The sequence below is a fragment of the Desmodus rotundus genome, chromosome 8 (genome assembly GCF_022682495.2).
Source record: "Desmodus rotundus isolate HL8 chromosome 8, HLdesRot8A.1, whole genome shotgun sequence".
NCBI classification, from domain to species: domain Eukaryota; kingdom Metazoa; phylum Chordata; class Mammalia; order Chiroptera; family Phyllostomidae; genus Desmodus; species Desmodus rotundus.
The window spans coordinates 60,559,550-60,572,954 of NC_071394.1; the positions used below are offsets into that span (position 1 = coordinate 60,559,550).

Genomic DNA, 13,405 nt, shown 5'->3' on the forward strand with positions numbered 1-13,405 from the left:
CTGCTACTCAGGATCCCTGGCACATCACCTGGTAAGCATGGTCGGTGTGCACGAGGTAGAGGGTGGTGGGGGCTGAGCGGCTCAAGGGCGTCATCAGTTTAGTCTCAGTTTTGGCACAAGGGGTTTCTGTTCGGCTTGAATCCGGGATGGGGAAGGTGGGTGGCGAAGCCAGGGACTGGGAGGGCGAAGCCGGGGCCAGGCTACCCAGTCCATCTGCCACTGAGTCTGTGTTGAGCTTGATCTCCGTGTAGTAGAAGTCCTCTTCGCCATCACTATAATCGGAGTCCCCCACACGCCTAATGCAAAGGACAGCAAAACAATCAGACTAACCATCTTGCACATGCTGTTCCCTCTGTCTGGAAGGTTTTTCCTTTCTCTTGTCTACCTGGAAAACTCTTACTCACTCTGCAACACTCAGCTGTCCACTTCCAGGAAAGACCTCCTTGACCTCTTAGAGTAATCCATGTAACCAACCAACCAATCACCTATTCAACAATTTATTGAGAATGTACTATGTGCTGGCACCTTGCTAGGGTCTCTTAATAGCATAGTGACCAAATTGTAGATGGATTCTGTCCTGATGGAAATTACATCTACTGGGAGAGGCAAATAAGGAACCCATAAATAAATAGGTATTTAATGTACCATGTAGATAAATCCTAGAAAGAAAAATTAAGAAGCATAAGAGTGCCCTTAAGCAGGGTAAGTGATGGGGGTGGGGCATATTTTAAACTGAGTTCAGAGGGAGCCTCTGAGGAGGTGATTTGAGCAGAGACCTGGGCAAGTTGTGGGGGAATGCCTGCCAGATTGCAGGAAGAGTGCACAGTGGGGAGCAGCGAAGGCCAGGGGTGGGGGTTGCTTGGTGTCTTTGGAGAAGGGCAGAGGCCAGTGACTGGGGCGAGGTGCAGTAGAGAGCAGTGGGAGAAGAGAGGGCAGAGGCAAGGTCACAGAGGGCTTCACAACCCACAGGAAGTGCTTTGCTTTGTGTTCTGAATGAGAGGAAAGCCACTGGGGCTTTGAGGAATCTCAGTGGCTTCTTAAATGGATCCGTCAACATCGATGACCCAGATGAGTGCTGACAGTGGCTGGGGGGTGGGGTGTTGGAAGTGACGAGGAGTCCAGTTTTGGATGTAGGTTGAAGGTTAGGATTAGCACTTCACTCAGGAGTGTTAGATCTTCTGTGCTCCCTCTGAAGGATGTTCATTTTATTTTATTCCCTTTATTAAATTACTTCATACATTTCTGTAATGCTTTAACCTCTATTGCTTCCTTACGACATTCTCTAGGGCCATGTGTTGCTGCTCATCCTCTTAAGGCTCCACACATATCAGCGTATCTGGCATATAGTAGGTGCCTATTCACTGTTGAATGGAGGAATGAGGCTGATGCTGTTTGGCACAGTGATGATGAGCGTGAATTCTGGAGTCAGGTGTCCCAGTTTCGAATCCTGTGCTACAGAGCTGTGTGTGAGGTTCTCACTGAGGAAACGGGGTAACACAGTGCCTACTGGTGGTGAGGGCTAAATGAGACAGCGCGGAGAAGTGTTCCTGACCCATGAGAAGAACACGGTGCTCACAAAAGCAGAATGAGGTCCATGTCAGAAGGCAGAAAAGTGTCTTCTGCTTTCAAAGCTCTCCCCGAGCCATGGAAGTTTTTCACAGCGCGTCTTGAGTAAATTAAAATAACTGTCCAAACCATAGAAAACATTTATTCCAAGTGTTAATTTCTAAAGAAGTGGTGTGTATCTACCAACCTGGCTTTATGGGGTGGCTGAGCGAGGGCTTTGTGTCTCCTTCCCGTGGGGTCTCCCACATTTCATGGACAGATCACTGACTTGCAATAAGCTGTTTCCCACTTACGATCCCTTCAGAGAACCTAAAATAAAACCCCCTTTTCTCAATCTTTCTCTTTGGCCAAATCCGTGGCTTCTCCCAGCCCTGGTTCATGTCTGCTGAATACTCAGGCTGAGCATCTGGGGAAGTGTCTGTGCCGTCCCAGGTCTGGGTGGCTGTGGTTTTTTGACAGCATCCCACGGAAGACCCCAGAGAACAGGACGAAGAATGTGCATCTGTCTGTCCCATTCCTGTCCCCATTTCCTTTCCAGTCAAGGGCAGGCCGAATTGCTACTGGTTGCTGCTGAGTCCTACACACAGGCTGGGGGAGAGGGTGCGTCCACCTGGGGTAAGTCAGGATGAGCCCCGGAACACAAGAACAGAGGGACGGTTTGGAGAAAAATTGGCCGGTGTGCACTGCATGACTCAGATGAAGATGTAGTTTCTTTGGGCTTTGGTGTCCACAACAAACATGCATTAAATATGTCCCATTGTCCTATAGTCACAAAATTGAGCTCATGGGCTAGGGCAAAGGCGATTCCTCTCTCTTGTCTGAGAACTCCTGCGAACCCAGGCCTGCTCCTGGGAGTACTGGCAGGCTGTGAATGCTAATCCCCAAGGCCATTTTAGAGCGCTGAGTGAAAAGGGAACCCCAAGGAAGCAAATGCAATGACTGCACTGTGAGCTTCACCCAGGAGGAGAGCACCCAGGAGCTCAAAGGAAACCCTGTGGTACCACCTAGTCCACAGACGCGAATATAGCACCAGCTTCCCCATGATGCTGAACAGGGTTCAATTTTCTGGGCAGATGGCCTTGAAAACAAACACCCTACCTCCTGATTGTAGCTTTGGGAAATTCTCTCTAGACCTTTAAATAATGCTGAGCTATTTCCATTGTGAGTCACCACGATGATGAGGTAAAAGGGGAAACAGCGCAGGATTTCTTTCCCGAAGTCTTCAGTTACAGAAACGGGGTGTCTGCCCACAGTGCTTCAGGGCAGACCTCCTGGCAATGGGAGCAGAAGCCCAGCCTTGATGGGCCACACCCACTGGACGATCTGCTTGGTGACCTCTATGCTGTGCTCTGGGAGGGTCTGACTGTGTCCCCAGATGTCAGCCTCACTGATTGGGGAGGAGGTTCCTACCTCTCTCCAGTCATCGAAGGACTCCACCCATGTAGGTGAGCAAAATAACCCAGAACGCATTTTTATTTTCTTTTTATAACACTTTTATGGATGATGCATTTCCTAAAATTATTCCTTGCTGAGCAAAGTGACTGTGGTGTCTGTTTCTCAACACTCATGTTGTTGAAAGGACTCCTCCGTGTGTCCCAGCATTTGGTTTGCTGTCTGCGCACCGGTCATGACTTACAGCTTCACAAGGTCCCTTTTCAGTCCCATATCCCTGGACAAGAGAGACCCAGAGCCCAAAGGACAAGACTGGGGAACCATCCCTGCCCCTGATATGGCCCCTTATCACCATGGCCCCCAAAGATTTGTCTTGTCTTTCCTTAGAAAGGTTTTTATAAAACACAAGGAAAAGCGTAGAAAATGACAGAGCCAAGTCATCAGGCATCATAACAATAGCAAGAGCAGCTTTGATTGACACATGGTACTTCAACCCTTTTTAGGCTCTATATGCCTCTGAGGGGAAAAATGCACATTTAATTTTACAGACAATTCCAGAGGGGTCCTATCCTACCCTAGTGTTGTATTTTTTACAAATCACTCTATGTTTTATTTTTGACCTTCACACGTGACCCCCCATAGGGTGAATTGTATTATTAACTTCATCTTCAGAGGGAACGGAGGCTCAGAGCGGTGACTCACCTAACATCTCTCAGTAAAGTACACTTCGCACCCACAATCCTCCCACTTTGTGGTATGGGCCTCTTATCTGCAGTGATTAGGAAGACCCAGCAAGCCCAGGCCCTTCCTGTGTTAGAACTTTTAAGGCACAGCTTGGTGGGTCCTGCCTGAGAGCTGGCACTAGAGAAGCCCACACCGAGCTCTGAAGGGAGGGTGGCCTCACCCGAGGTGAACTGTTCGGATGTGTTTCTGGATCCCTGCTGCAGTACTCAGCACCTTCCCACAGTTTTTCCAGAGGCATTTGAACATCACCTTCATGGAGTTCTAAAAACGGGAGAAGAAGTTATATTAAAATGGAAACGAACGTATCAATATTGTCTTTGCATTGTCCCAACACCTCTTTCCTTACTTTTATTATTCAAAGCATTTAATGACTTCACAACATTAAGGGCAAATCCTCACATTATGAGTGCTTTCTGTCCATTTTTCAAACAATGAAGCCATGCTATTCAAAACTCTCTCTCCCTGCTCTGGGCCATGGAGGTTGACCTTGTGTATCAGTGGGCCCCTTGCCTGTGGGTCTCAGGTTGCGGCTGGCCCCTGAGAGACAGGAGGCTATGGGCTCCCTCAGCTTCCCTTCTGTCTGGCCACATTTCTCCCCTGAAAACTACCACTTCTGTTGGTATTGCCAGAGTTTTGGTAACCCTCTGAGTTCTGGAAACCCCTCTCTTTACTCGTCTCCTGAGTTTTGGGGTGGTAACGGCCTTGCCTGGTAGCCTCTGGGATGCCATACCACCTCCTCTGGGTTTTCCTCAACCCTGTCTATACTTTTGTAAAGAGCCTCTTCATCAAACTCTTTTTAATTACCCCTCTGAGTACATCACCTGCTTCCTGCCAGGACAGGGAAAAGTAGGTTATAAAAGAATATGAACAATATGATTTTTTTGGGGGGGGAGAGGTATGTAATGCAAATAAGTATGTATTCTTGCATGGTGGAAACACTGGGTAGGGGTATCTTATTTTTACATTAATTTCCAAATATAAAAATTACTCTATTTTTAATTTTTTTAAAAGTTATTTCTCTAAAAATGGAAGTCACCCTGTAGTGCAGGCATGATTAGCTCAACTTTAATGAAATCAAGGGTCTGCACACAGGTGCAGATGTTCTTCCTCAAACCAGAAGGCCCCTTAAATGATAGTCAAGTACTTGTCAAAGTCCCCTAACTACATCCAATGAAAACAAGTGTTGTCTACAAACAGCCACCTTGCTCTTGCAGTGGGAGGAGAGAGGAGAAAACAGCTAAGTAAACAATGCTGGGCTTGCCACACAGGCACAAGCCCGTCCTGGGAAGCCAAACCAAGCACAGCTGCTGGCAGAGTCACAGCCGCCAAGTCTGAGTGTGACCATCTGTGATTCAACCCTGGCTTCTCCTGGCAGCTCGACCCAAGTTCACGAGGCTGAAGGTCTGGAGGAGGAGGCCACTGTCACTGGGATCACGTGTGCCTGACCTGACACTCACAGCCATGCCGGGGCAGCTGAAGCTCCCTGCAGCAATGAGCAGAGACACATGCCCAGCATGTGGTTCCAGGCAAGCTCTGCAGAAACACTGGCTTCAGTGCCGTGGCTCAGGACAGCAAGGGACAGCTGCCTGGAAGCTCTCCACCATTGCAGAAGCTTCTGGACTGTCTCTGACACCAACTGCCTTGGGGTTAGAGGCTGCAGTCCTGGCCCAAGATGCCCTCACTGTCTTTCTCATGGCAAGACTTGGCCCTGGTAGGATGTTGCCTTCTTAGGATTTATGAAGTGGCTTCTACTTTCCTGACAGAATCCAGACTATTACACAGGATTGACAAGACAACTGTTGAAGGTCACCTTCAATTCCAAGGGGGGAGACATGCCTGCATTTTGAAGAATACTCATACCTACACTCATGCCTTGGGGTAAGTCCAATTAAAGTTATATTCCAGAGCTCACTTGACTGTCCAGTTTACCAATAGCAGCCTGGGGTTGAGGCCAAGTTGACTTTCCTGAGGCAACTAAGAAGATCCTAACGTATGTCTTACATGGCAATTAGGGTGTGTATATATGTATCAGTGTGTGCATACGTGTATAGGTGTGTGTTGGGGGTGGAGGCTCCTACACCCAAGCATACCAAGAGGACCAGGGTCCTTGGAAGTAGGGGGCATTCAGTTATGTTGCACAGGTGGGTTTGCTACATTATACATGGCCCACAGCCGGCCTCATGGGGGAGGAACCCACACTGCTGGGCAGAAGCTTTGATAACTCTCTCAGGATCAAGAGGTCCACGCAGACCCTCAGCAGGTTCCAAAAGACTGAGAAATGAACAGATGTATTTCCAAAACCACAAATGCCTAGAAGCTGACAGGGGTTCCAGTCCTTTCTTTTATTGGGAAAGCAACCTTATACATGTCATCTCACCAGTTTGGGGCTTTATTTCTTTACTTGTAAAACGGGAAGACTGAAAAAGATGAACATTTTAGGTCTGTGAAGTGTGTGAGGTTAATGCACAGTGACGGGCGAATTCAAATGTATACCAACCATTGATGAAACATCTCCTGCCTACACGCACTGTTTACAGGATTGACAAGACAAGTAAATTTACTTATGTGGTGATAAGGAAAATTAAAAACATAAAAAGATTTTCATAAATGGTGTCTGGCTTCTTTACCTCAGCATAATGACTTTGAGTCTCACCCATTGTTTCGTGAACTGGTGGCTTGTTCCTGTCCATTGGGTGGTGATATTCCGTTGAAGGAATGTGCCACAATTTGTTTATCCATCTCCCCATTTATGGACATTTGGGTTGTTTCCAGTTTAGGGTGATAATGAATAAAATTGCTATGAACACTTGTCCACAAGTTCTTCTGTGGACACAGGTTTTCTTATCTCTTAGGTAAATATTCTAGGAGTGACTTACTTTACAAGAAACTGGCAAACTGTTTTACAAAGTGGTTGCACCATTTTAGGTTCCCACAAGCAACACATGTCAGAGTTCCTGTTACCAACACTTGGAATTTTGTGCACCCCGAAGCGCATGCTGTGTTACTCCATTTAATTTAAGTTCCACAACATGCACAGTTCATCTATTATCAGCTCAGCAGTTGCCAGTTTGCAAGGTGCAAGGTGTGTCTGACTGGAGAGGGTCACCAACAGGCTGGCCTAGATTAGAGTGGTTATTACCCAGGTGTAGAAACTTGCCAAAACTCACTGAACTGTATACTTAAAACAGGTTCATTTTATTGCACGGAGATTATGCCTAAAGTTGATTTTAAATGACTTCTGTAATGACATCAAAAGCATCCCGAATTAACACCAATCCATAGTGATTATGTGTTTTCTCAAGCAGTGGATTCTAAGAGTGCGTCTAATCTTTGGGGACTTCGGCCTGTTTGCAGACATGATCAAACAATCCTGTGAGGTGGAGAAGTTGGCCCTGGGCTGGGTGATTTCTGAAGTCCTCCAGATGCTCCGATCCCATATACTGCTGGGGTGGCAGGTTATTCTACAAAGCTGTCACTAAGTTGTCTAGATCTCAGTCTTTACCCTGATCCCCATCTGCTCTGGCTGGCTGTGTGGTGTCATCACTGTGACATCCACTCAGTGTGACCCGAGCTGCTTTCTTAGCATTGCCCTGCCCACATCTTGCTCAAAGGGCCTATTTCTGGGAGCGCAGGTTTTCCTGCACAAGGCTGTGCTCAGGGGTGCACTAGGAGTGAAGTCAGCACCGAGATGAGGGCATGAGGGCCGCGTGGGTCTGCTGGCTTTTCAGAACTGTCATTCGCAATTTAGAGCGAGTGACTTCTTTCTGGGACTGAAAGACTGAGACACTGATTAGTTCATTGTTTACTCCGGAACAATTGTTATGTTAACTTGATGCTTTTCCTTGTGACTTGAGCATCTCCTAAGTCCACAGGTAAAGTGGTCCATGGTCCAGACACCTGTGAAAGAGGTGAAAGTGATGAAGCCTGGAATTCGGTGACTGTCTCTGAGTTGCTGTGCTTGTTCTGGAAGTCAGAGTCCTGAGCCAGGTTTCTTTGTCTGCCTCAATTTCTGCCACTGTCGTTGCTGCCCTCATCCCTCACTGGATTGTGGGCTGGGCTCTCCGTTAACCTGAAGTAAAGCCAAGGTGGCTGAGGGGCCCAGGGTGGCCTGAAATGGTTATGATGGAGTCAGGCTGGAGGATGGAGGCAGGCACCCTGTTCTCTCCACACCCATACTTCTCACATTTCCCTTCAGTCTGTTGTCAATGCAAAATACGGGCAGCCAGCATTTACTGCTCACAGAACCCTCATAGCAACCCCATCTTTTTGGTGCTGCCATGACCCATATTTTACAGATGCGGAAACAGAGGCTTAGAGAAGTCAAGTGATTTGCTTAAGGTCACATTACTTGGAGCTGAGGTGCTAATTCCCAAGCACGAACGGTTTGATTCTTTTAAGGAATGGGCAAATCCAGAATCTAAGATGAAGAAAAAACATATTAATAGTTAATAGTTAACAGTTATCAGCATGTCTTGATTTTTCTAGAGATCTCCTGGGATCGGTCCATAGGATTTTTCTTCCCGAATGCTGGAGTGGCTGTATGTGGGTCACTGCATCCTCTGTGGTCATGATAGGGACTGCACCTTCCTACAGTCCCAGTGTCCTGCCCACACTACCAGGGAAGTCCTTTCAGTCTGTCTGAAACTCCAGAGGAATAATTCTGCTAGAACTTGGCTGGACACAGTTGGTTGACTGATCTCCAGAGCTGGGAGAAATTCTTTCTTTCCCCCTTCTTGTATTCCCGCCTACCTTGGCTGAAGGCCATCTTAAGTGATGGGGCCTCATGCAGGAAGTCAGGCCCCTGCAGGCAGCCTGCAGTTCCCCTTGCTGCCATCATCTCTTCCCCAACCCTCTGCACCCTTCTCCCACCCTGCCAGGTAATGTTGGCTGATGCTGCCTCCGATTATTTTCTCTCCACATGAGTTTCCTCTGCAGGCAGAGGCAAATGTGGATGCTTTGAATTAAGTTGCCTCGAGTTTCCTCTTTGCAATTTCAGCTGGGCTGATCTTACCTCTGTCACATTAAGAACTTCAAGACTTTGAGCAAGTCGCCTAACCTCAGTGAGCCTCTTCTGCAAAATGAGGATGTGGATATGCCAAGAATTTTTGTGATGATTAAATGAAATGCTGCATTTAAATATATTTCATAAACTGTAACTAAGTATGCAAATGCAGTTATCATCAGCAAGGGTTTCTTCTTCACTATCATAGTAAGTGACGGTGGCTTATCTAGGGGCATCTCACACGCTCTTTCCTTTTACATAAGTGGGACATGGGTGAGGTATCCACGGCAGGGGCGCACCGGAGAGATGAGAGCTTCTGTAACCAGGAGGAGAGTCAGGATCATGGCTTTGTTAAGGGGCCCTAAACATCTGTTACAACGTTGCTATGTTCCAGTTGGTTTAGAAAGTGCTTATAAACCCTTTTTATTTATGGTCACTTTGAATCTTCATGGTTGTCCTAAGAGAGGGTTGATAATACCTGTATGTTCATGTTGTAGATGAAGAAACCAATGACCACAGAAGAGAAATGATTTTCCAAAATGCAGTGTTGCAAAATTCAGTTGAGAATGGGGCTCTTTTGATTTCTTTTTTTTTTTCTTAAGATTTTATTTATTTATTTTTAGAGAGAGGGGAAGGGAGGGAGAAAGAGAGGGAGAGAAACATTAGTGTGTGGTTGCCTCTCATGTGCCTCCTACTGGGGACCTGGCCTGCAACCCAGGCATGTGCCCTGACTGGGAATTGAACCAGCAACACTTTGGTCTGCAGGCCAGCACTCGGTCCACTGAGCCACACCAGCCAGAGTCTCCTGATTTCTGATTAGAGCTCCTTCCTTTCTCACAGATTATGTTATTTCTTTATGACACAGAACAGAATTTTTGCCCATGAGCCACAGTAAGAGATCCACTATGCACAATACACACATGAGTGGACAAATGAAACAAAAGCACCAAGAAACAAAAGCTCTGATCATGCACAATGCACCATATTCTGTCCAGTTCATTAATGAAGCCATGTCTGATGACAGCCAGGGCCACACGCACAGGTGACCCCCGAGAGAAAGTCTGTGCACCTGATACAAGTGCCAGCCTCTGTCCAAGACTAGTCAATCGAAGGTCCAGTGTCCCTGGGGACCCACAGGACACTGAACAGGTCGAGCCCCGATGGACTGGTGTGTGGAGCAGTAGTCTTCACGCAGTGCCTCTGGGAAGGGCAGGGGCCTCCTTTATCCCCTGTTCTCCGGACAGAGAGAGGGGCTGTGTAACCCCCACAGTTACAATGCTGAGTAATGCTAGCAGAGATGCAGGGAGGGATGGTGTTGGATCAATGCCATCTCTTTGTTTTCCTCTTTGAAATAAATTGGGAAAATAAAAAAAAGTTGCATTGCAGTTCTCAGGGTTTTGCTTTGGATTTTTGTTTGTGAATAGTCACTCATAATGAAGCCACCAACAGTAACTTAAAAGACCAATAGGTAAAGTAACAGACTTACATTGACATAGTCATTTAAAAAATAACGTTAAAATGTTTTCTAGAGTAGCAGTAGATTGTTTTATTCTATGAAGTAGAAATGCTTTTGAAAAATTGTGAGTGGGCATGAATATAAATATACATGAAGAGAATGAAGAGAATATGAGCTTCAGGTTCAGGCAGACCGGGGTCTGAGGGGCAGGTCTGGCCTCTCTACCCTGCAGGACAGGGCAAGTTCAGCGTCTTATCTCCTGATCCTCAATCACCTCATACCAAGGTGGGAAAACAATACTTACCAGACAGGACGGCTGTGAGGAGTAAATAAATGTGTGATCAGTGTATTAAATCAACTCATTAGAGCTCCTGTTTTGTTTTTAGTTAGTAAAATACAATTTTTGGTCTGTGATTACTACATGCATCTATGTGTCAGCTTTCATGTATGTTTCACATCTGGTTTTCAAAAAATAAGATGTGGAACATTCTTTCAATATGCTCTTTGAAGCTGAAAAAAGAAAAGGATATTAGTTTTATTTTACAGGTGAAAAAAAATGAAGTCACAGGTATAGAGTGAGTTAAGTACCAAAACAAGCCTGAAGTCCACATTCGTAGCTTTCAAACCCTATTAAAGCTGGGGGGGCACCAATGTCGACTCTGACACCAGACTGCAACTCGACCCAGAGGGGCTGGTGAGGGCGGGAACACCCGCTTGCAAGACACGCGTCCACTTAGTGGCTTTGTCTCTGATCAGGACCCTTGGGATTTATTCTGGACCGCCAAAGACCAGGAGCGGGGAGCAGAGGCTGACCTTTCTTTTCCTGGGGATGGGCTCGTCGAAGAGCAGATTGCCGGCCTCAGCCTCGTCTATGCCGTCGTCGGGCGCGGGGCTGCGGAAGGGCTTGGCGCTGTCGGCAGACAGCGGCGGCGACGGGGTGGACGGGTTGGACTGGTCGCTGGGGGCACTCCAGCTCCAGTAGCCGCTGCCGCAGCTGCTGGACGGGGCGCCACCCTCCTTCCAGGATCCGCTGAGGCCCTCTGCAAGCCAGACAACCAGCGTCAGCGTGCACGCGCACCTGGAGTGCAGGGCTGGGAACGCTTGCGGACAGACCCGGACCCTGCAAAGCACCTGCAGCCCACCCAAAAATGTGCACCAGCTAGGGGTGCAGTATCTACACCTCAAGAAAAAAAAAGTTGCATTATGCTTTGTAAACACTGAGCTATTTTAATCACATAACAGGTTTTTCTAACAGTTTTCTGATGTGGGTGGTTTTGTGTTCCTTGGGATGACAGTGGAGATGATATGAAAACAGGAAAGAAAAAGATGTCCTCGTTCACTAAGTTTGGGGAGCTCTGAGTTTATTGATGGTGTTTCTAAGAGGGAATCATTTGCAATATTATCCTCTTTCCCCCACCTCTTATTTTAACGTTTTAAAAAAGGGATTTATCATAGGTCTGTGATCTTTGGAATAGGTTTATAAAAAAAGTTAGTCCAAGATTTAAGAATCTAAAAGAAATAATAATTTCCAGATAGTTACCTAAAGCCACTGGCCTTATTAAAGATACAACAGTGCTTTACGTTGGTGTTTTCCATCTCACAAAGCTCGTTCACACAGCCTCATTTGTTCTCACAACGTCTGTCTCTCAGAGCTTGCACTGCCATGCAGGCTTCCCAGACGTGGACCTGAGGCACCAGGAACTTAAGTGACTTGCCACGTAACCAGTATGCGAACCTGCGCCCAAGCCATGGTCTACCGGTTGGTCTTTGTCCTTTAGCGCACGTGGGTCCTGTGTTGTAGGAATCCTCCTCTCTTTCCAACAAAGCTGAGATTGGGGATAATTACCGGTCATATGAATTTTACCTTTCCACTTGTGCGGGAAACATGAAATGTTTGCTAATGTGGAGAGATCTTTGCCCAATTAGAATGCCTTTGGGGAGGTTCTTATAATCACTGAAGATTTGTTTTACCATGTAAGATGCCTGATTTTAATTAGCTTTTGTACAAACTCGACTTTCTTTTTGGATAATTTCTCCTCCATACTTATGTGCATTTTGAATATATTAAACTATATTCTAAGTACAATGGGGCAAAATCCCAAAATGCCTCATTAAAAAAATGCTGTTAACATCTGTGTAATTAATAATGAAATGAGGTGGACTAGCGTTCATGGAAAAATGTCTTGACTACCCTCACCCAATTATAGATTTCCAGCATATTCCTCAACTATGTCAAGCAAAAGTTCAGTTAGAGGAATGAAGTTTTAAGTTGAAATAGAAGAAAGTTACCCATCTCATTAAAGTGAGGCTCTAACTGAATCAAATAGTCATTTCTGCAGGATCATACCTTTCTGGCACTAAGAAAACCAAGTCAGCATCTCATACAGATGCACTAACCAGACCCAAGTGGCCTTTTATAAATAAGAAAGCTCCATTCAATACAACAGCACATCAAGAGGAGCCTCATGTAAGGCCTTAGGTAATATTACCTGGTGTGACAAACTCTTTAGCAGGCTCAGGAGGCTTATAAATACCCCGCAACATACACTTGTAAAATAAAATAACTTTGTGGCACTTGCTGTGTAATCATGTTAGGTATGAAGAATTGAATTTATTTTGAAAAGCGACAACTTATTTTGAAAAGCGGTGTGGTTGCATTACTTCATGTCAATGCCCAAAGTTAATTTGCTTACTTGGGAATGACATTTCCTTTAAGAAACACTATTTAATGAGAAGGATAATGTGAGATATAAATGAATTTTTCAGAAAAAAGTCAGAACCAATTTGTAATTTTTTTTTTTAAGAGGGCAGTGTCTCCTTATCTTAAAAAAGTATTGGGCAAAAATGCAGACAAGTCCTGCTGGAACTCTCACCCTCTTTGCAGACCCATTTCCTGACAAAACAATCCTTTTCTGGCACGAGAAGGATCATGACAGTTTTCAAAAATTTACTGATATACAAGAATTCTGGACATAATATTTATTTCTTAAAAATCCAATGCCTTCATTATCATTATTACCATTAACAGCTTTTCCTTGTTAAGAATTTGCTGCCTGTTGCAGACTTAATGAAAGATCAGACAATTTGGGATTATTAGTTGGGTAGTTATTTTTAAAAATAAAAATGAACACTGAATTACTTTCTTTATAACTATGCTAACAAAAGTTTGCTTTGAAAAAGCAAAAGGTTTACTTTCGTTCTAACCTTTCAAGGTAAAAAATAACATTAAAAAGTTTCTCAATTCA

General features: G+C 45.6%; 1 protein-coding gene across 8 annotated transcripts in view; it reads right to left on the minus strand.

The window, feature by feature from the left end:
* Positions 1-13,405, minus strand: part of ZNF704 (zinc finger protein 704) — a 161,079-nt gene that overhangs the window by 24,929 nt on the left and 122,745 nt on the right. For all 8 annotated transcript variants that reach the window (XR_008427476.2, XR_008427475.2, XR_008427473.2 and 5 more), the window contains exons 4-6: positions 10,974-11,200; positions 3,863-3,963; positions 29-296 (exon numbers count right to left, since the gene is read on the minus strand). Coding sequence is in view for 3 of the 8 variants with exons in the window: in XM_053929536.2 (XP_053785511.1) it covers positions 29-296; positions 3,863-3,963; positions 10,974-11,200 (596 nt within the window). In the remaining 5 variants the exon portion in view is untranslated. The remainder of the gene's footprint in view (positions 1-28; positions 297-3,862; positions 3,964-10,973; positions 11,201-13,405) is intronic.